This window comes from Microtus pennsylvanicus, chromosome 9, assembly GCF_037038515.1.
Source record: "Microtus pennsylvanicus isolate mMicPen1 chromosome 9, mMicPen1.hap1, whole genome shotgun sequence".
Lineage (NCBI taxonomy): Eukaryota > Metazoa > Chordata > Mammalia > Rodentia > Cricetidae > Microtus > Microtus pennsylvanicus.
In genome coordinates this window covers 58,066,474-58,089,655 of record NC_134587.1, presented here as the reverse complement: position 1 = coordinate 58,089,655, position 23,182 = coordinate 58,066,474, and the positions used below count along the sequence as shown (strand labels likewise).

Below are 23,182 nucleotides of genomic sequence, written 5' to 3'. Positions count from 1 at the left end.
CACACACACACACACACTACATGGCATCTTGTGATCCCGAAACTTTAAGTCAGATCTGTTTGTTCCAAATCCTTGAAGAGCTTAGCTGATGAATTCAAGTATTTGTAGCTTCCAAAGCTAATCCCATGAGACTGTTTGGGGCATAGAAAGGCAAGGGGCTCAGTTTCTGCCTTCTTACAGGACAGGGTCAGAGGTCTTCAGGGTAGACCCCAGATTTGGGGCTTATGATTTTTATTCTGTTTTGCATTAACTTTAAGATTAAGGTATCTGTGAGATTAGGTAACTGTCAAGAAGAAAAATGGCACTTTCTACCTTTCAAACCAAACAACATTTCAATGATTATCTCAAACAAGTTATTTCAAAATAAATATTTCAAATAAATCTAGAAGAATGTGGTCTTTTAATTAGGTGAAAATCAGCGATCTCCAAGTGAGACATACGTACGCTTAGTCTAATAGGCACAAAACATGCTTACAGTAGACACGATGCATAGGACAGAGCAGCTTTGACTTTCTCATGTCAAGCGTGGGCAGTGACAGAAGGAAAATCTGTGAGGGGCCCTGGGAGCTGGGAACAAACACAGGAAACCTTAGACGAAAGCAAACGTGTTTGTGCTTTCTGTGCCTTTGCTGCAGCCCTGGGTCTCCTTGAATTTCCTATCTATATTATTTATTATGTGTTCATTTGCTGAAAAATTTAAATATAATTATCACTGCTTATCAGATGAGTATCTACAGAGTGAAAATCATTACTCATCTTAAGCCACTAAATTTAGAACCATTTTCCCAAAGCTAGAGAATACATAACAAGATTAAATCTTTCTCTCATGTCTCTCAGGCTGCATCCTGCCCAAGTACATGGACAGCAGGAGGAGAGACTCTGTCCTGGGCATCTCAAAGCTCAGGAGGGCAGAGTGTTACATAACCCCCTAAGAAGACACCATGACTAAGGGTGCTTGGACATTGGACACCAATCCATTTCCCTACACGAAAACACAATATTCTAACAGAAGCATATTTATTCATTCGGAACCAATCTGTACCATATGCCTGGCCTCTAAATTTCTGACCTCCAGCCACCTGTCCCTAAGACTCACACACTCAACTTGGGCAGAGAACTTGGCCTACTGTTAGCTCTGAGGCTGAGGTGTAGCATCGGTGTGCTTAGTTACACACCTCGAGGGGGCTCATGTCAACGGCCACTCTGACAAACTTTCCTGAGGGATACCCTGGAAGGAGGAGGCTGGTGGGCAAGTGTTGACATTACCAGCTGGTCTGTTGCTAAATACAATCTTAGTACAAATGGCTGCAGAGAGCTGAAGGTTTGCTAGGACTTATTTGGGAAAAGGAGAGCAGGAATAGGGAACAGTGTGGTGAGACTTTCTAGGGTAGGACAGAGACAGGCTCAATTCAAATACTTGGCAGGGTTGACGATTAGGGAATAGGGAGGGGTCATCAGATGGAAAGGCTAATGGGGAACATGAGGGAGCAGAAGGACCCAGAGAAGTGGATATAACCTATTCTTGTCAAAGGCAGGCCAGAGTGCTGAGACCCCGCTTGGGAGGGGGTGAAGGCAGAGGGTTCTCATAACAGGAAGAGGTGATTTCTCTAAAGCCACACAGTTGGTGGTGAGTTATTTTCCTTGTCATTCTAAACAAATACTCGACAGAAGGTGATTTAGAAGAATTTGGGCTCAGAGGGCAGGGAAAGGCAATCACTGCTGGCAGGAAGATTGTGCAAGTGAGAGCAGCTTGGTTTGTAGTGTCATCCAGGAGAGAGAAGGGGGAGCCAGAGCTTAGCTGTAACCCTTCTAGGTGCAACAACTCTTATTCAGCTGAAGCCACTCCTGTTCAAGGTGGAGCTTCTCTCCCCAGCTAAACCTCTCCAAACACCCTCACAGACACACCCTGAGGTGTGTCTCCTAGGTGATTTCTAATCCCATTCAGTTTATAACAAAGATTAACTATCAGAGTTGGTAGCTTAGGAGTTGGGCTGGTTAGTGCTGTACAACAAACAGCGAGGGATGGGAGGCAGCCCAGCCCGGGATGGTGACTACCGGCTCCAGGAAGAGATGTGGTAGTAGTTCACAATGTTTCTAGCTTATCTACTCTCTGACAGGCTTTGTGTTCACAGTTAGATACACACACACACACACACACACACACACACACAGAGAGAGAGAGAGAGAGAGAGAGAGAGAGAGAGAGAGAGAGGTTATACTATCTTTCATCTCGGTGTGTTCTCGAGTTTACTGGAGGGAGAAGCAAAGACATAAATAAAAAATCACAGGTGCAGAAAGCACACACAGAAGAAAGCAGATCTCGGAGAAAGTTTGCTCCGCGGTCATTTAGACTGGCCTCCTTTAGGGCTGTGCTCAGGTGAAACTGGGAATCATTTGGAAGGACGAGTGTTGAGGATGGAAGGGAAAACCAGGATTTCATGTGGGAAGCCCTTGAGGATGCTAGCGTCTGTAAGAGGCAGCAAGGGCAGCTGGTGTGCTGGAGGAGCGGTGGATCTCGGAAGATCCCAGGAATGACTACATAGTGCCAAGGCTCCTGCAAAGCTGCCCAGGGTCCTAAGTGGCTGGATGACAAGATTGACTTCACTTTGTTAAAGTGTCCTGTTGGCAGCTGGTGAAGGTAAAAGGTGGAAGTGCCAAGCCCACTTAGTAATTACCAAAGGTCACAGGAGGGTCACAAAGGGAGTCCAGGGCTATTTCTCCAGCCCCTATCATTTTAAATGTCTTTGCAAGCATCCCCCCAAGTATGCTATAGATACATCCAGAACTATGAATGTGGTTATGTGGATAAATGTATAGTCAGATGTGTGTAATTACAAGAATGTTGAACAATATAAAACAAGGACAAAGTTAGATGCAAGAAAGTATACATTTTTTTAATCCTCCCAAACATTCATTAAAATAAGAAAAATTAAGAGGCATACTTTCCATCAAGGCAATAAAACTTCTCTTACACCCAACGACAAGGCTAAGATGCTCATACCAGTTTCTATTGCAGGTTGAGAAAGCATGACTGATACTGACAGAAAGCCCACGTGAGCTTTCCCTGCATGCAGATAGAGTCCCCCATTCTCATCCCCAGTGGCACATGCGCACAGGAAGTACTAGACCGACAGGAGAAGCAGTGAGCTGTCTGGCCTGCTCACGGTAACACAGGGTGACTAACATGATGGCATCAGAGTCCAGGGGACAGGTGGCTCTTTGTAGTCCTCAAGATTCCAAAGTCAGCAGAAGAGGGCTCTGGTGCTCACTTCTAAGCTTTCAAAGGCCCGAATCCTTTACAGAGACTTCACACACACACACACACACACACACACACACACACACACACACACACACACACACAGATTGTTCTATGCCTTTTGTGGAAATTGCAGATGCCACTAAATATCCACTTGCACAGTTACAATTTGGTAAAGCTACATTTTACAAGAACCCAGAAGAAGAGATGCTAAGTGGTTTTAAGTTTCACAAATGTTCCACATTCCATGCTTGTTTCTAAACTGTTACTGTGTACTTTCTCGATTTGAAAAGTCTTCCTTCCAAGCCTCTCCTACAGCATGTGACTGCAGGACCCTGCCAGCTACGTAACACAGCCTCTTCCATGGAGAACCATCCAGTGGCTCATTGTTCAAAACATCTGTGATCTGTCTTGCTGGAGGCACTCTAATGGGTTTAGTAAGCGCTCCAGCTCAGTTAAACCCAAATCCCCACCATGGCCTCCTAAAAGGCAAGGTGTGGAAAACCATTAGAGTGTGAAGGATACATAGGAGATGGCAGCAAGGACACAGAAACCACCCTACGAGGTCCCACATGCTGCCGTGGGGATGTAAAAATCATCTTAGCTTTGAAGACTGCTTTACATCTTCTAGGAACTGCATGCTAAATGGTCACTTCACTCTATTAATTTGCTAGACAGAGTAATTTTGTCTCCACAGAGACTCAAACCTCAGCATTTACATGAAAGAATAGTCCAAGTTTGTAGTTCTTTAATTAAATAAGAATTTATTATTGTACTACTGCCAGGCCAAGACAGATATTTAATAGCTTGAAGACAAATTAATGGTAGCATAGAATAACTCACATATAATCACTAACTACCGGGCACGTGAGGATTCTAATGGCATCATAATGATTCTGTGAGTAAGCTTCATTAGTGGTAACTCTAACTGATCTCAGCTTCTACATACTCTGTGAGCCAGTTAAAAAATACTTCAAAATAACGGCCTCCTCCCAAACATTTTTTTTTGGTTCTTTGATTTAGCTAAAGCAATTTAAACTAAGGTTTAATCCTGAGAAGAGGGCACCCTAGTTAGTTTTAACTCTCTACGAGACACAACATAGAATTACCAGCAAAGAGAGTTAACAAGGAATTATCTAGATCAGGCTGATCTATAGAAATGTCTTCGGGGGAGTGTCTTGATTATTAATTGAAGTATAAAGACCCAGTCTGTTGTGGTCAGTGACATGCCCTAGGCAGGAAATGTCCTGAACAGTTTAAGAGACAGGGAAGTTAGCTGAGAGCAAGCAGTAATGATGTCTTACTCTTTGTTTGACTGTGGTGTGACGTGGTGACTAGCCGTCTAAGTTCCTGCCTTGACTTCTCTGAAAAGTATAACTGATACTTGGAACCGGGAGCTGAAATAAACTCTTGTGTCTACTAAGTTGCCTTTGTCAGGAACCTCGTTACAGTAAGAAAACTGAGGCTAGAGTGGAGGGTGTTTGGAAACTGAACCAAGGACAGGAGTCTGAATTAAAGACACCAAAATAGGAACAAGAGTAAGCACAGTCCTGCCATTCACAAAGCACCAAACACAGGAAAATCTCTTATTTCTGTCATGATGAAAGAAGAAAACATATTAATTTATATTTCTCAAGCTTAGAACACTCCGAAACACCAAAGCAATCCATTCTAAATTGGGCATTGAGTCTTAAGTGACTACATACACACACACGTTCACAGGCACATGCACATGTGTGCATGCACACACACCACATACACACATACACACACTTGTTGCAATACCATAGCTACTTTTAAAAACAAATGTCTCTTAGCACCCCCTTTGACTTATTTATGTGCATTTGGATAATTGAAAAAAAGAAAAAAATTCTACTTAATAATTAAAGACACCTGAACATATGCAAGAATAAGATATAGGCCAATAACTGACTGCAAAACTCAAACTTCTCTAAAGCTAAAAGCAGCTGTATTTATTAATGACCACTACAATAGCCACACTGACAGGAATTTTAAACACAACTCTAGCCTATGTGTTCATTAATTCATCTTCGAACGGAAGACAGCAGATATCGGCTTTGAGCATGGTAGGTTTTGACCACAGAAGGTTTTGAGCATGACCTCACAGAATACCCAAGGAAGCCCGGTGGTTACCTGCTCTGGCCTGCTGTGACTGCTTGCCAGGCTGTTCTCAGGGGGCCCGTCCTGAGACTCCTGCTTGCACAGACCCCTTGTTGTATCTTTGAACATAATGTCTTTTTCCAGCAGACTGTCTTGCTTGGCAATTGGTAGCACCAGGGGACTGCTACAAGAAACAATCAATACCACAATTAGTTTTCTTCTAACATTGCTGTATCAATCAGAAGCTACGGGGGACTAGACCACAGAGGGCATGTTTACTCAGATGAAAAACATGTTCTTTATGCTGCAGGAAACAGATAAAGGTTTCCCTTCATCTCACCTCTCATTCAGCTTCACTTCTGAAAAAAAAATTCCACACATTTCAACTCCAAAAGAAAATGTTTACCAAGATACATTTAACTGTAATAAAAAGATCAATTGGAAATTTAAAAGCCTACGTGCACAATTGAACTAGGCACTGCATTTAAATGTGAAAAGGGATTTGTAAACAGAAGAAGAAAATTACAAGCATGGTTAAAATACAATGGGCATAGGATTTAACGTATAGAACCATGGGCAATATTTTGAGTTTTTATTGAAATATAGGTAGTAGAATTAAAAAAAAAATGTTAAGGGCTGCCATATTACAAGCAGAAAAAAAAGTATGTATCTTCCAAACAGCTCAAACAAGGCAGAGAAATAAACAAAAGCTACTTCATCATCTTTCATTCTAAGGTCCACTGAAGAGAGAAAGTCATGAATTCATAATGTTCACCACAAAATAATTTGCAATGTGACACTTTATTACAATCCCCCTTCCCGTAGCACTCAAGCAGAAATGCACATCCCTGTTATCAGGGGAATGTGTGCAAACAGTTGTGTCATGTGACGTGTAGGAGTGGTAATAATTCTAGTTAAAGCTGTTTGAAATTATTCTGTTAAACTTCAAGTTTATCTACCTCATATGGAGTAAAACTGATTCATTGTAGGTATACAGTACAATGGTAGGTGTGTGTGTGTAAAAGTCATGCCCATGTGGCAATACATAGATTAATAGAAATGGGTTAATTTATGTGTAAGAGCTAGTTAGTAATAAGCCTGAACTATAGGCCAAGTAGCTTTTAATAAATATCAAGACTCTGAGTGATTATTTAGACGTGATTGTGCGACAGGGAGGGACAGAGAAACCTCCATTTACAAACACAGATATGAACACAGGGTCTAGATGGGTCCTCACGGTCTCAACTTTCAGGTTTAGACCAGGGAGTGGGGTTCCTGCATCCCAAGGCAGGTGAATTTGAACTTTCTGAGCAATTTCCACAGTTTTCTATAACCAAGCCTGAACCAAGTCTCCTTCCCCTACATTGCCCAGAACTGCCTCTTGTCTCTTCCAATGCGGCTCTCCTCACAGGTGTACGGGCTTATCTCTCTGCAGTCCTTATTTCCATTCATCTGAGGTCAGTGGCTCTACATGCTTCCCTAAAGACTCTTCCCTGGGAAATATCAAAGGCTTTGCCTATTTTTAAAAATTGCGTGTTTTATTATTTTTGTATTGTTGTTATTTGCTTTAGAGTTCTATAAATTCCTCATGCATTTCGGTTTTTTTATCCTTTATCATTTATGAGGTTCACAATGCCAAATCTTTTATTAGATATTTTAAAAATTACATCTATTTGTTTGTGTCCTCTCTGAAGATTCCTGTTAAAGAGCCTTTCCTTGTTCTCCTTGTAGGGTCTTGAGCGCTCTCATCACCATTTCACTCCTTCGTTAGCTTCTATTTGGTTTCTCTACAAGTGTAGCGTGAAGAACCTGTTCAGCCTTGGGCACGCAGGTAGTCACAGGAGGCCGCTGTGTGTCCCCGCTGTGTGTCCCTGCTGTGTGCCCCTGCTGTGTGACCCTGTGAAGGCCCAGCTGACCACAGCTGTTTCAGCTCTCTATTCTGTCTGGCTTCTCTGTTTCCACCCCAGTTTCAACCTGATTAAGCAGGTTTGTAGCACAGTTAGAAACCAGGAGTGAAACACTTCCAGCTTTATTCTTTCTCAGAAAAGACCTGGCTACTTTAGCCCTTTTGTAGTGTCTCTTTGATCATTTGTGCTGGGGGGGGGGGACTCTTTGTTTTAAGATAATATACATTCTACATCTGAATACAAATTCTCTGATGAACATTGAGGGTTTTTCTCCCTCCATACATTCTCATCAGTTTCTTTCCATACTGAGGTTTATTTTTTTTTCCTCTTCGGGTTTCCTTTCTTATGACTTATCTAATAATTATCCTCCCAGCCCACGATTAACAAGGTTCACTCCTTAGGTTTTATTCTGGAATATTTAGCTCTGTGGTCCCCTGGGTGTGCCTTCCTGTTTACATGGCTCTCGAGGGATCCTCCTTTACAGCTGCCTGAGTGTTTCAGCACCCCTTTTGAGAAAAAAAAAAAGCCTGTCTTTCCTCAACTAACTAGCTAGATCCGCTGGTTAGACATCAATTGGCACGGGTGTGTGAGTCTATTTCAGGCTTCTCCGGGGGTTGCATTGATACAGTACTGAGCTGGCTTGATGGATGCCCTGTCTCAGGAAGCCTCACTACTAACTCACACGAGACATTCAACTTTGTTTGCCTTAAAAATAAATAAATAAAAACCTTTTGGGGGAGGGTATTCAGTGCCCTGAGCATTTTCGTGTGAAACCTAGAATCTCTGTCAATTTTCACAGAAACGCCTTTCGGGACTTTGATGAATGTGTGTGACAGACGACTGGATATGAAGAGGATTGCACACTAGCCGTGCTGATTTGTCATTCTGAAGAACTCTCACCTGGTCCGTTCTGATCTTTGCTAACTTCTTTCATTAGTTTTCTAAAGCTTTCGCAACCGAAAGCCCCCAAATGACTTCTTGTGTCTATGTCGGCACAGCCCATGTTCTGCGCCTATTGTCATTGCATCTTTGAATTTGACGCCATCACTGACTGTTAGTCAGTATAGAAATATAGATGACTGGCATCTTAACCTTGATGGGGAAGGGAGTGTATAATCAGGAAGACTTTGGGAATAATGGCAGGGTCTCACCGGGTTGCCATCATCATATCTGCATCCTGTCCCTGTCACACCCTGAGCATCCTCCTCCCTGGCATCACGAAGCACGAGCTTCCGGTAGAGCAGAGCGGAGCTCCTCTTTCCCCACCAGCTCAGCCCTGGGCTGAAGCCTTTACAGCTGGCTTGTCCACCCTGGTGCTGCTTTTCCGCAAGGCTAAGGTGTGGTGGCTTTCCCTACTTTCTAATTTTTCTTCGACAAGAAAGATTTACTTCGAGTGCAAACAAGAAATATTGGTAGAAGAAATTTACCAACGAGAATGGGAAGAAAAATAACTGAAATGCTGTGTTTGCTAAGAAAAGCCCTCCCCGAGGCTAATAATAAACCAAGGATAATAAGAGCAGCCTCATGCAAGGCCAGTCAGGTCATACAAATTGGCTTCTTGTTATAGTTATTCATAACCCTACGGTAGAAATGACCAGATAAAATATGTTACAACCAAAAATTACAAAAAAATATGAAAAGCTCTCAGATGGCAACTGCACCCCGGCCCATTTATTTACCAGTTCCTCCCACAGTCAAGGCAATGCGAGGGGAAGAAAATGGAATTAAACTACATTTTAATCATGTAGAACAAAACAAGCCATTGATTATTCGGTTCATACCCAGATTAATCCATTGTTTAGTCAATAATGTAAAAAAATCATGAAGGCACCAATTAGAAATGCATATTCTGTTTCATCTTTAATATAAAACAAAGCACTAAAGAAACTATAGATAGCAAAAGAGCGTGCTTGCCTTCTCCACATAATCTTGTTCATACTTTGGAAAATCTTTTTGTTATTGACTAATTCTGTTCCTAGACATTTACATACATGTCCTTAGGGCATTTTGCTCCTGCCTCACAAACCTTCTTCTCTTCTCCTCCGCCCTTGTCATGCCCCGCCTTCCCTGCAGAACCCCCTTCCCACATCCATGTTGCATGACTCCCTGATTTTCCTAGGATTCTCTGTATGACCATCGGTCCAGACCTGTCCATTGGAGCCTGGGTGAGCTCACTATTCGGTCCATCACTGAGGGCAATGACTGTTCCTCCTCCATATTCCATGAGTTCTTAATTGTTCAGGGCCCCATGATCCCTTCCTCCATCCCGATGGGCAGCTGATGCCCCAACCTTGTTTATGATTTGCTGTCCATATATTTGAAAGGCATAACACAACGCTAAGGTAGACTGAATCGGTTACTGTCACAGCCACCAGTCTTGACTGTCACCACACTTCCATCCTCTCAGGAAACCCTTTATCCGTGCGAAGTCCATTCCATTGGCCTCTCTCTCCAGTCATGTTGACTGTCAGGATGCTTTCTGCTTTCTCTATCCAGGGTCCTTCATGCCTGCTTGTATGTTGCTGAGAACCAATGCATTCAAAGAGAAAATGGTGATCACATCATGAGTCCAAAGGACACTTGTCCCCCAGTAAACTAAGTAGAGTGAGCTGCCTCTTATCAGACACACTGTTTATTAATTTTTCAGACCTCGAATGCAATGGCAATTTTCACTCTGCTGCAGTCAACATTTTTAAGCATTACTTTTTTTTTAGATAGTGTGGGTTTATTGCATTTATGTTTAGGAGAAAATAAGGTATATTTGCATTTGCTACTTCAGGACAGTCAACCATTATAATCACTGGAAAGCTTACATTAAGTTTAACTGAAATCTAGAAGAACGATTAGTACACTATCTTTGCTGTCAGAACGACTGGCATATAACAGTTCAATTTTGCAGTGATGTCTTCTGAGGCCACCAATTTCTTTAGGAATGCTGAACTCATCGTTGGCCATTGACTCCTTTTTGGTAAATGTGCTGACAAAGAGCTGCAATATTTCCAACACTCTGGGTTGAGAGCCAGACACTTCTGTCTATGCAATGGTGGGGGAGTAGAGAGGAGAGGCGGAAGCAGCTGGCCTTCAAAGGACCATCCAGCTACTGCAACCCAATGGGATGAAAGCACTTACAGCTTATTGGAGAGATGTGGGAGGTCGTGAAGGATCTCATCGTACAGCTCCTCCTGTACTAAGCTAGGGACAGATGGAGACTCTTTCATCTTTTCTTCCCAGGCAATTTCAGCTTTAAGCAGCATTTCCTCAATAAACTCAGAGGCAGCAACATCTACAAGACACAGTGAGCATGTCAGGCATGGGCAGTGATGTCTAGAAACATGGTGAGGATGTCAGACACAGGCAGTGAGGAACAGAGCAGCATTTCCTCTCAGTTGATGTGGGATTTCCCTCTGTATGCTGTGAATACCATTAATGAATAAAGAAACTGCTTTGGACCTATAGCAGGGCAGAAGTTAGGTAGGTGAGGAAAACTAAACTGAATGCTGGGAGAAAGAAGGCAGGAACAAGGGAGACACCATGTAGCACTACCATAGACAGACACAGGCTGGAATCATACTGATAAGCCACAGCCACGTGGTGATACAAATGGGTTAAATTAAGAGGTAAGAGTTAGCAATAAGAAGTTAGAACTAATGGGCCAAGGAGTGATTTCATTAATATAGTTTCTGTGTGATTATTTCATGGCTGAGCAGCTGGAACCAACAAGCGACCTCCTCTAACATTCAGTAATGCAGAAGTGCGTGAATTGGGGATGGGTCAAACAACACACCAAGTCGATCAAGAGACAGCAAACGTTTAGGGTTGAGAAAAAAATCTCAGCCCTGATATTGTTCAAGACTGTCCTGCCACCTTTTAGGGATGCATTTAATTACACATGAAATTATTAAATATAAAGAGACTATACAGAGGAGGTGATGGGTAAATGAAAGGTCACAGGGAAGCTGAGCTCGAAAGGATATGTGTGTGCACTCCATGGGGAGTGGAGACAAACTCTAGCTACCCCCGGTGCTTCCGGCAGCTTGTCATCACCTTCTCGGGTTTTGTTGAAAGTGTAGGTCATGGTGGGTCTTTAGACACCATGCAGTACATGCAGTACAGATAGCCATCATTCAAATGTATAAGCAGCAATAACTGCCAGTGAGACCTTGTGATCTTGGAAAAGGGTTTGCAGTCACACCAGCTGAGAGCCCAGCAGAAGCAGCCGCTCCCCCATCCTCACTAAAGCCTGGTGGCCATCACTGTCTATACATTTGAGGCATGTGGCTTTATGGGCTTGTCCAATGGACTTAGCCAATAGGGGATGATGTGATTGACAGTATCCTGTCATGACTGGCATAGGATGGAAGAGTAGGTGTGGGAAGGGAGAAGAGACTTTGCCACCTCTTTCGGAAACTGCATCTCTGGTGTACCTATAAACTGAACGACAGACTACCATGGCCATTGTTTACTGTGGCTCTCCCAAATTCATGCCCTGGGAAAACACAAAGAATTTAACATGGCATGCATGGTGGCTTTCACAGCCACCACAAGAGTGCCCCATTGGCGTCTTTGATATGGCATTGTATTTACCTGGCTGATTCTTTTTCCAGGTGAGTCAAGCGCATTAAGTAAAGGACACCTTTATTTAATGAACACACATTTATTGAGAGTCTACAGTGAGCCCAGTGCTGTGTCTCTCTCATTGCAAAGATTCTATAAACAAGGAACTGGGGGTTTGCATGGACCACATGGAAAAGGCAAGTTGAGTCTTTATGACTGCATGGAAGGGACTGGGGTTAGAGCTAGGCCAGAAGCAGGATCATTCATTGGGCCCTTGAGAACCTACTGCCATTAGGAGCTGGCTGTGTAAGACTTGACACTAGACCTACAATGAGAAAAACAGAAGGCTGGTAGGATGGGCAGCCCTGAGATCAAGGCTCAGTCTTATCTCCTTTATGTGATGAAGATGCTGAGAGTGGGCATTTGGTCATGAAATCTCCTGATAGGACCAACAGACAAGACACAAAACCAAAAAAAGTTACACTTTTTTGTCTTTTCATTTTTTTTTGTTATTGTTTCGTTTTATTTGATTTTCTTGAAGACAGGGTCTTGCTGTGTATTCAACGCACGGCCCAGGTTTGCCCTAGGCTCACAGCTGTCCCAAGTTTCAGCCTCCAGCGCTGGGGTTACAAGTAGACACCATACACCTGCTATCCTTTTAGTTCTTGTGATTAGTTTTAAAGACCTAAATTAACTAAAACCAGTTTCAGTTCATGCTAAGATGATTAGACCCTCAACAACATTAGCTTAACCCTAAAGCTGAAGGCTACCAAGCAACGCCCCCACATGTTGTTAGACCTTTGGTTTATTTTGGCAGATACAACAGAGCAAGCAGCAACAAGCAATGGGATTTAATGCCAATAAAATATGGAAGAGAGTAAGTCCCTCGCCCCGGTTTACACTCACTCCTAGAAGTGATGAGAAGGAGAATGAAAACGTGAAGGGTATTTAATTTTGAAAGGGCCCAGCTAAAAGGGAAAAAAAATTATCTTGTTTTAAAGATAATTTTTTACCAATAAACTTTCTTATATTTTTCTGATGCTGGACATTTCTCTGTTATTTTGAATTCTCCCATGAATATGGTATAATTATCAATAATAATAAAATTAATGATTAGCAGTAGTTGAATTTTAAAAACTACAAAACTAAGAGCGTTAGATAGAGGAACGTATTAGTGGCAGTAGGGATTATAGAAATCTTCAGAAGTGTTCACACTTCTGAAATAACAAGTCAGGAGTTTGTGAATCAAAGTGAGCATCAGGCTATTGATTTTTGTTTAAGTCTAAATATTCACAGACAAAATCATTACTGTAATAAGTATTAGAATAAGTGAATAGCTAGCAATAAAGTAACAAGTTAAACAACAATCAAATAGATTTTGGAGTGACAGTAGTGCGGAGTTCAAAGGGTAAAAGTTATGTAAAAGGAAGGTGACGGCAGCCGGGCTTCGCCTACCGCTATCACCCTCCCACAACACAGAGGAAGTGAACCCTGCTGGAGCTGTGGGTGTCTGAATGTCCACTCTTATTTCCTGCTGCCCCAGTGATGGATGAACAGTGTCCATGTCAAAAGATAAAGAAGCTCCCAGCATGCTTCAACTTACCTGATGGCTTTTCCCCATTGCAGTTCACAAGGTGGGGGTTTGCCTGGTGTGACAGAAGGAGTTTCACCAGAGCCGTCTGTAGCAGAAAGGTAATTTTAATTAGAACTACCATGCAGGACCCATCAATAAGTACACAGGATACTGAGAACACATTAACAAATACCAAGGATGCTCCCATCAGCAAATACCCAGGGCAAAGGACCATCACTAAATATCCAGGTTGCTGTGGACCATCAACAAATATCTAGGGCACTGAAGATCATCAGTAAACACCCAAGGCATCAACTGATCAGGAATCACCCAGGGTCCATGGTTGCTGCTCTTGCAAAGGCACCTGACATGGCAGGAGACCGAGGATAATATTTTTTCTGGCGTTCCCCAGGTCCTTCTCTGAATACACATGCAATCAAACTACTTTGGAATTTAAATATTAGGGAAAATATTTAGTAGTGGGGTTGAACTTCTGAGGGTCTGGATAGGACACTGATACATATACAGTCCCTTTGATGATGCTTTGTTGGGAGATCACTTATGATTGGCTGTTTGGTTCCAGTTCCTTATTCGCTTTAGCCAACCAGCCACATCTTGGCTCACTGATGCCAAACATCGGTCATCACGCTGCACATGGCATTACAAACCAACAGTTGTAGTGCACAGACAGGGAAGCATCCTCACATACAGAAGACAGAAGAGTCAGAGGCAGACAGGGAAGCATCCTCACATACAGAAGACAGAAGAGTCAGAGGCAGACAGGAAAGCATCCTCACATACAGAAGACAGAAGAGTCAGAGGCAGACAGGGAAGCATCCTCACATACAGAAGACAGAAGAGTCAGAGGCAGACAGGGAAGCATCCTCACATACAGAAGACAGAAGAGTCAGAGGCAGACAGGGAAGCATCCTCACATACAGAAGACAGAAGAGTCAGAGGCAGGGATGTGCCTCAGTGCTGGAGTATTTGACAGCATGGTTGAGATAGGCTCAGTTCCTAGTGCCACGATTACTAGTGAGTGATTAATGAATGCAGGAGCAAATATAGAAAATATGTGAAAAGTATCTATGGACCTACATAATACTAAAAAGGCATTCATTAAACAAAAGCTGTTTTTCCACTTTTATTTTTTTATTAGTGGTGTGTGTGTGTGTGTGTGTGTGTGTGTGTGTGTGTGTAGGTCAGAGAACAACAGTTCTCTCTTTCCACGTGAGTTCTAGGAATCAAATTCAAGTCATCAGGCCTGCAGGGAAAGCATTTTCCCCACTGAGCCATCTAGCTGGCCCAGAGAACATTTAAAAGAACGTCATTAAGTGTATCTCTGTGCATTTCTCTAACCTGACCCCACTTTCCCAGCCCTGGCCACTGTCATGGGCTTGTATGTCTTTGTCATTACCCTTACTTATATGCTTACAGAATGCAGTCAACAGCCTTGCTAGCACCACATTGCACAGTCTGTGACCCAGGAAATGAAATTCTGTTGTCTGAATGTCTACCCTTCTTCTTGCTTCCCTGTACATACTAGAATCATCCAAGTTGTCAGGATTTACTAAGATTCATTTATTTATTGGATATGTGAACCCACATCTGCCTTTTTCTGAGTTAAATTAAAGCATAATTAAACTTTAAATTCAACCTTACTCAACGTTTCCAGACTCATGCAAAATGTGGTCAAATTCTTAGCCAGAACATAGGTGAGCCCCAGTCTATAGTGTCCACATTTCTCTTGGCATTCTGGTCTTCTGAGCACCCACCAGAATCTCATATGAAACGCTTGTCTTTTAGTCTTTCTCTAGTCATTTTCTAGACTTCTATCCCAAAGCAGTCCCAAGGGCCTGAGGGCCTCACACTATGTTGTGGCTGCCGCAATCATCCCATTCTCGGTACCAACTCGCCATATTAGCGTTCTTTTTGTGTCCCTGTAACCAACATCTAGGTAAGGAAACTTGGAGCAGGCAGGATTTCCCTGGGCTCGCTATATCTGAGTTTCAGCCTGTGGTGGCTGTGCTCTGTGAGCTAGGGCACATCATGCTCCACTGGGAACACATGGCAGATAGGACACAGGAAGAAGCTTCTCCAATAAATGCTGAGAAGGAGCACTTTCTTCTTTCTCTCCCCTATCTCTAGTGACCTATTTCCTCCAACTAGGAATCCCATTTTAAAGGTTCTAGAACCTTCCATTAGTGCCCCCAGCCTCCATGCACAGCTGGTGGGGTACAGTTCATCGTCAAGCTAGAGTAGCAGGCAGTGTATGAACTCTCAGTTGACTCCTGCCTAGAACAAGGATGTCGTGAATCACTGTTTATAATTTCAATCTTCCTTCCGTGAGCTCAGTTAAATCACGAGGGAGCATAAAATGTAACTCTGGGACGATTTATATGGGAATCTGACAGGAGTGGTGACAACATCTCACTAACACTAGAGACCTCCTCCTCCACAAGGAGCTATGGCAGTTAGTGATTGCCACAATGCGGGGGAGGAACATTGTCCCCAGTAATGTATTCACTGATAGGTTCTGGAGCCCCGGTAGATAAACCCCACCCATTCTCCTGTAAGTAGTAAATTAACATGCATTCCTTAATTAATATTGAGCAACCCTAATGAAAACAGAAAGGAGGACGAGAGGAGAGAAGGGAATCGATGAATGCAATCAAAATACATTATAAACATGTGTGAAGTAACAACGAACATCTGGTTCTAGAATGCAAATTCTATTTGGTTAATGTTTCACTAGCGATAATGTGGAAAAATAAGTTTTCTGTACAAAGAGATTTAAGCTGAATTGCTGACTTTAAAATAGTTTGGAGTAAAACTGCACCCAGACAGAATGTCTTAGAAACCGACGAGCAATTGAGCAAGGCAGCTCGCTAAAATATTTCAAAGCATTTGCTCTTCCAGCAGTAAAGGAAACACATTGCTCTGGAAAGGAGTTTCAGACAAGAGCATTGCTTTCCTCTTCAACATCTATTGAAGAAAAAAATTCATTTCTTCGAAAGCACTGCTGACATGCCCTTCACGCCCACTGCCACCAAGGAAGCACGCCTGTGAGCAGATGGGCTAGGAGGTCTGTAGAGCGGCCAGTGACTGAAGCCTGTCGCCTCAGACGTTAGCACCTGAGGGTCTGTCTGATCATGGGGTGTCAGGTTAGGGTCTCAGGTCACCACTGCCATGTCAAGACCGCATGTCTAGTGCAGCAGCAAGCTGGGACACCCTGGGTGGGAAGTATTGTTACTCCTAAGGACAGCAGCCGGCTTCCAGGCTAGTGTGCTTCCTTAGAAAATGAACGGTCAGCCTTTCCCGGGGAGATGATCAATTCATTGCCAACAATGTGTTCTAGAGCCACTCCTGGAAGGAAGCAAATCTGGAAATACATCTCTCTGCTAAAATGTCACAAACTGGCATACCAACATGAGAGGATAAAAATTCGGTTTTATCCATTTTCCCATCCTTTTTGGTTGGACCTAAATTTTAAGTCAGAGAGTAGCATTTTCCAGCATTTCTTCAGTTTGCTTATGGAGTTGGAACAGGTGATTAAACCACATATGGTGTCGATGTCCCGGTGTCAAACACTTCTGTTGCCACTATATTCCAAGTGCGTAGATCCGAGCAGCTACGGACCCACCCCTCTAAAATCTGAACCAAAACAATTTTTTTCATCACCGAAGGTGTTTTTCTTGTGTAATTGGCCAAAGCAGCACAATGTCGTTAATGCAACATCATTTATTCATTAAAATGAAGTGTAGTTCGCAGAGTGAAATGGGACATAAAAATGTAATTTGACTTTAGATTTACTAACTGTAAAAACAAACTGAAGTCTAAGAGACTTGCATAATTGGCTCGCCACACTGCAGTATGAAAACGGCATAAACTCTACTCTACGTGCTTCTCCAGCGAGTTCAGCTGTGATGACAGGCTCAAAGGAGGGGGAAATTTTGTGTACCCTTGGGAAAGCAAATATTTTTCCTTATTAAATTGTTTGTATAGTAGGGTGACACCTCTAGGAGTCAAATTATATAATGATTAGCATATAAATTAAAAGCAAATCAAAGTTAAATATGAAGTTTTTTTTAAAAATTGCTAACAATATTTTAGAAAGGATTTGGGAAACCACATTACCTGGCCATATTTGGCTGCTAAATGCAGCGGTGTCCAGTACCCATCATCCACTCGGTTGAGGTCCCCACCGTGCTCCAGGATAAGCACCACCACCTCCTTGTAGCCACTAGCGCAGGCCATGTGCAGCTGAAACATGGGCATGTCTGTTATTCTACCTTTGTAAGAAAGTAGTCTCGCCAACAGTGTTTGTTCAATAGTTTAGACAGAGCCACTTAATTCAGAGCTGCTGAAAGTGCACACCCACTAACCCCACGGTGGATGCCTCCTGCCCACCTGTCCAAGATGTGTTAACTAGCTCTTCACAAAGACAGAAGGGAAGGCAAAATAAAAGTGCATGCTATTTGCATCTCTGAATATTTACTGCCCAATCATGGAAGTGCGCATATCTCAGTAGTCAGATATGATGTCGAATCTCTGTCTAAAATATAGTGCTTTTTCATTGCTTTTAAAAACTGTTTGTAGGCTTGCTTTGTCCTATCCTGATTTGCTTTATATTATATTCTCAATAATAATAATATCATTTTAGATGCTTCTTTGTATTCTAATGAGAGAGAGAGACTGAGAGAAATGGTGTGGGTTTGGGTGGGTAGAAAGTGGGGAGGGTCTGGGAGGGGCTCAGGGAGAACCATAATCATAATCATAATATTGTATGAAAAAATCTATTTTCAATTAAAAAGTAAAATGTCCTTCAAGTTTGCCTTTGAGTGATTTCATATAATCTTTGATATACTTTTTGTAGGCCTCTTTTGTGAAGCTGGTTTCTTGTAAGTGGTGGTTCATGACAATGTCAACACCAGTGACTACTGTGCTTTCGGTACCTTCGCCCTCCATACAACACCAGGACTTAGGACAAATGGGACTGATGTCACCTTGAGCTCTTATTTTGACCATGATTTATCTGGAGTGGAGACATTGTTTTTTTCTTTTTTCCTTTTTTTTCTTTAAAGAAAAAACATGTAATGTAGGTTGTCTAAAAATAAAGTGCATTTAAATTAAAAAAAAAAAAGTAAAATGTCACAAACCCATAACAATCAGTAAAACGAACACCAAGAGGGAAAGAATCTGAGCCTTAGAACTACTTAGGCTACTGATTACAGTGAGATCTTCAAGGAAAATTTATGCACTCAAACCACAAAATTTGTTTTTTATATTCTATAGAACACAGCGTGTACAAACGTGTGAGGCCTGGAGAGATGCTTAGCGCGTTCAAGGGTTTCCTGCTCTTGCAGAGGGCTTGGGTTTGGTTTCCAGCACCCACCCTACTCTCACCTGCCTGTGACTCTTGATCTGGGGGATCTGATGCCCTCTGCTGGCCTCCGTGCACACAAACACACACACACACACACTCACACACACACACTCACACACACTCACTCACACATTAAAAAAACCATTTCTTTAAAAGTATACTCTTTTCTGAAGTATTATCTAATTTTTATAAAGAATAATTATCCAAATTAACAGACATTTCTAAAGGACATATTTGGCTATTCTGTTCAACATTCTAATAAAGGAGGGAGAAACGGCACAAAACCCGCTTGCTGTGCTGCTTCACTGCAACTGGATGTTTGGTCATCGTCTGTGCACATCCATGTAACCGTGAGAAATTACGCCTCATTTTGAACCACAACTGGCATTCCAATTCAATATAAGAAATCAATCTGTAGACAAAGGTGTTTTCTTATTGTGATGTCTAACAATAGATACAAAAGCACCACACACCTCATAGAACAAAAACCACAGCAAGAGCAGGCACCAACAAACCAAAGATCCCAGTCAGACTCAGGAATCACTCTAAACAGACCCCAGTCAGACTCAGGAATCACTCTGAACAGACCCCTGTTAGTGGCCATGGGTTTTTGACAGCTTCCTAGACTTTTGTCCGTTGCTGCTTTCTTGTTCAAACCTCACGGACAGCTCCCAAGAGACTGAGTTATTACAGAAAATCATTTACACCTTTCATGCTCTCTGTCCAATAAAAAGCAAAATCACAAAGAGCATCAACACCGAAGGAATTAAAATGATTGCTGTATACAGGTTTGCACACAATCTTCCTTCAGAGTGCTCTCTGGGTCTTAACGGGCTTGGAGCAGGAGCCTATACAGTGATTTTTCAAAAACAGAATTGCACTGCTGCCTAGTGCATTTTATCCAGGCTCTCTTGTGCTTCTATTGTGTGGATATTTGTCTTCTCAGGGCAACAAGTAAATTGCTAATTGGCTATCCCACCCCAGTCCGCCTTCTGCCCACCAGCTGTCCTTCAGAAGACCACACCCAAGGTAACTAAACCCAGCAGTCACCTCTCAGCCTGCTCTTGGCCGCCACCTCCTTTTCTCTTCCACCATCTCCTCCAGCCACACTGTCTGCTTGCCTTCCTGGTCTGGGATCTCCCTCACCTCTGTGGCTCTGTCTCAAACCCTGTCGCCTTGTGGCGACTTCACGAGGGTCAACACTGTCACTGCTCAAAAGTTCCTTTTCTGATTTCGGGTTCCCGATTCCAATATTTAAACTAACCAGCGTCTCCTCTGAGATGGCCAAGAGCCCCAGCCCACCCCCAACTGATCTCACTTTCCTTGCTCCAACCCCTTTGGGTGGCTGCCATTTCTATTTGTCTGATGTCCTCTCTATCACATGGGTAGGGTGACCTGAGACCTTGTTACCCCCTCTAAATTCTCCCCCATCAATAAAACAAAAGAATATTTTAATGGCTAGCAAGTAGGCGCTGGGAACTGAGTGCCAGTTCTCTCAAAAGTAACAAGTACCCCTCCCTCCACACTGAGCCACCTCTTCAGTCCCATAGTCACTTTACTGACAAGATACTGCACTGTTTTTGATCCCAATAAAATGTAATGACAGGACTTTTATTGAGCTTATAAAGTGAATTAATTAAAAAAGTACCCCATGGTTTGCTTCATGTAGAACCCAAATGAGAGTCTTTTTCAAAGTTCCATCTCAAAAGACACATTGACAAAATAGCACATACAATCTGTTTAAAACCTGTAAGACTGGCATATGTAGAAACGGTTGAAGAAAACAGGTCCACACACATGCATAGGCTCTCATTCTCTGGGCCATGGTATAAATATTTTGTATTTTCTTCTCAGTTATTTGTGTTTTCAAAGGTATTGTCAAAGAGTACATGTGTATTGTTTTATGATAAACACCCCTTGAACAGTAAACTGTATCTAATTACATGTTCTATAACCAACGTCAATTCCCTGTGTAAATGATTTCTGAGACAAATACATGCGCTTACCAAGGTCACTCCATCTTCATTCTTCTCGTTGACATCCCCTCCGGAAGACAAGAAGTGCCTGACCTCTGTCAGCATGCGCATGGGCCTCTGGAGCTTTATCTGGTGCAGTGAGTCGAGGTCCACTCCTGGGAGAAGAAGACCTGTTAGCTCCCCGGCAGCGGCTGGGACTCAGGACAAGGTAGTCTTTGAACACACTCCTTCCGGAGCCCTCTTCCCCATTCAACTCTCCTGCTATGCTCAAGACTGTGTCTCTCTGAATGCTTCCTATTGTAATAATTATATAAGTATAGTCTGCCTGGTAAAAATTAAGTCTTGATGGGTGATTTTCCCCAACATGATAGGATGTTTGTACATGGTAGCCTGTTCAGGAATATCTAAATCACTAGACTAATATACATATTATACTGGCATAAACTGGCCATATACTCTAGTCAAAAGTATCTTTAAACACTTAAATTAATTAAATTGGAAGAAGAGACAAAGTCATGTTTTTTGTTTGCTTAGATTTTCTCACAGGAATACTTGCTCATAAACTAAGTGTGGTATCCTGGACAAGCAAAGTTACTTCTCCAAAGCAACCAGCAGCCAGAACAAAGTCTGGGACTCTCGGCAGCACCCTATGCACGTGAACTCAGGAGTTCCAACAAATCTGACAAACACACTGGGGACTCTTCACTGGGACGCTGACCCCTTCCCATATATGTAAAGTTACTTCAGGATAAGAGTTTAAAAGGTTGCTCCAGCTGAACAGGTAAGGGCTCTGATGCATGACCCAACACTGACTGAGACACCAGCTTCATTGACTGACGGTGTTGGCTCATGCATCAGAGGCACAGGTCCCCTTACTTCAGCTCACAACTTTTATCAGTATTTATTTCCTGAGATTCCAGAGGAGCGCAGTTCTAAGGTAGCTCTTCTCACTTACAGAGTCCTTGTTCCTACCACTGCTTGCCAGACACAGCCTTTTACTGAGGTGATTGATGCTTCTGATATTTCAGCGTGGGATGTATTCACTTTCTAGTTCAATTTTGAGATGGGTATCTGGGCTTCCTAATCCTCAGCCATCTGGACAATAAGACTCCAAAGAGGAGAGGCTATCATTCCTCTTCCGGTTTCCAACTAAAGGTGAAGAAGCAATGATGTCATGGTGATGGTGCGGAGGGTGGTGGTGACAACAGTGATGCTGATGGCAGGGATGATGGTGATGATGTTAGGAAGATGGTTCCTAATTGTAAGTGCCAGCTGTGAACTAGCCATTGCCATGAGCATATTCCATGTCTGGTTGTGTCCTTACTGCAAACATCAAAGGAAAGCATCCTACAATGGATCCAAACACCGTATCTGCAGTGATGCTCCTGACATGACCAGCAGGAGTGATGGAGGAAGGTCATTGGTTAATTAAATAAAGAAACTGCTTGCCCTGATAGGTTAGAACATAGGTGGATGGAGTAAACAGAACAGAATCCTGGGAGGAAGAGGAAGTGAGCTGAGAGACGCCATGCTCCCCTCTCCCAGGCAGACGAGATAGCTATGCTCTCTGAGGCAGATGCACGCCATGAAGCAAGCCACCAGGTCAGACATGCTGAATCTTTCCCGGTAAGACCGGTGCTACACAGTTTATTAGAGATGTGTTGATTGGGATATCAGAATTAGCCAGTAAGGGCTAGAGCTAATGGGCTAAGCAGAATGTGCCAAGCAGTGTTTAAAAGAATACAGTGTCTGTGTAATTATTTCGGGGCATAAGCTAGCAGATGGCCGGGGTGCTGGGGACGCAGCCCCGCCGCTCCTATTACTACACAGGAGATTTACTTTCTTAGGTCAACTTTGAGAGAGCCATTTAGCTTCAGCGTCCTCAGTCACTTGAATACCAACAAATGCCAATGGACTGAGGTTACAGGTCACAGTTTTAAGGCGTGTCTCAGGGGCAGAGGCCAGGGCAAACACATTATCTATAAGTATACAATAAACAAGACCATTTACACATCCCCCTTTTGCTGTGAGATATTGCTCTTGTACACTGTAAAGATTTGTCACTCATATTGGTTTAATAAAATGCTGATTGGCCAGTAGCCAGGCAGTTTAAGTATAGACAGGACAGCCAGAACAGGAGGATTCTGGGAAGATGAAAGGCAGAGATGCAGTCACCAGTCAGACGTAGAGGAAGCAAAATGAGAACGCTATACTGAGAAACGGTACCAAGTCACATGGCTAAACATAGACACTTATGGTTTAAGTTGTAAGAGGTAGCCTGAATAAAAAGCCAAACAGTTTATAATTAATATAAGCCTCTGTTTGTTTCTTTGGGACTGAAAGGTTGCTGGACCGGGTGAGACAGAAACCTCCATCAACACCCTTTCTTGGTGGGCTCCCCACATC

The 23,182-nt window shown here is 42.8% G+C and overlaps 1 protein-coding gene across 2 annotated transcripts in view; it reads right to left on the bottom strand.

The window, feature by feature from the left end:
• Myo16 (myosin XVI) overlaps positions 1-23,182 on the bottom strand; it is a 418,849-nt gene that overhangs the window by 231,018 nt on the left and 164,649 nt on the right. For both annotated transcript variants that reach the window (XM_075986134.1, XM_075986133.1), the window contains exons 6-10: positions 20,807-20,931; positions 17,552-17,677; positions 13,445-13,520; positions 10,417-10,570; positions 5,414-5,564 (exon numbers count right to left, since the gene is read on the bottom strand). In XM_075986134.1, coding sequence (XP_075842249.1) covers positions 5,414-5,564; positions 10,417-10,570; positions 13,445-13,520; positions 17,552-17,677; positions 20,807-20,931 — 632 coding nt within the window. The remainder of the gene's footprint in view (positions 1-5,413; positions 5,565-10,416; positions 10,571-13,444; positions 13,521-17,551; positions 17,678-20,806; positions 20,932-23,182) is intronic.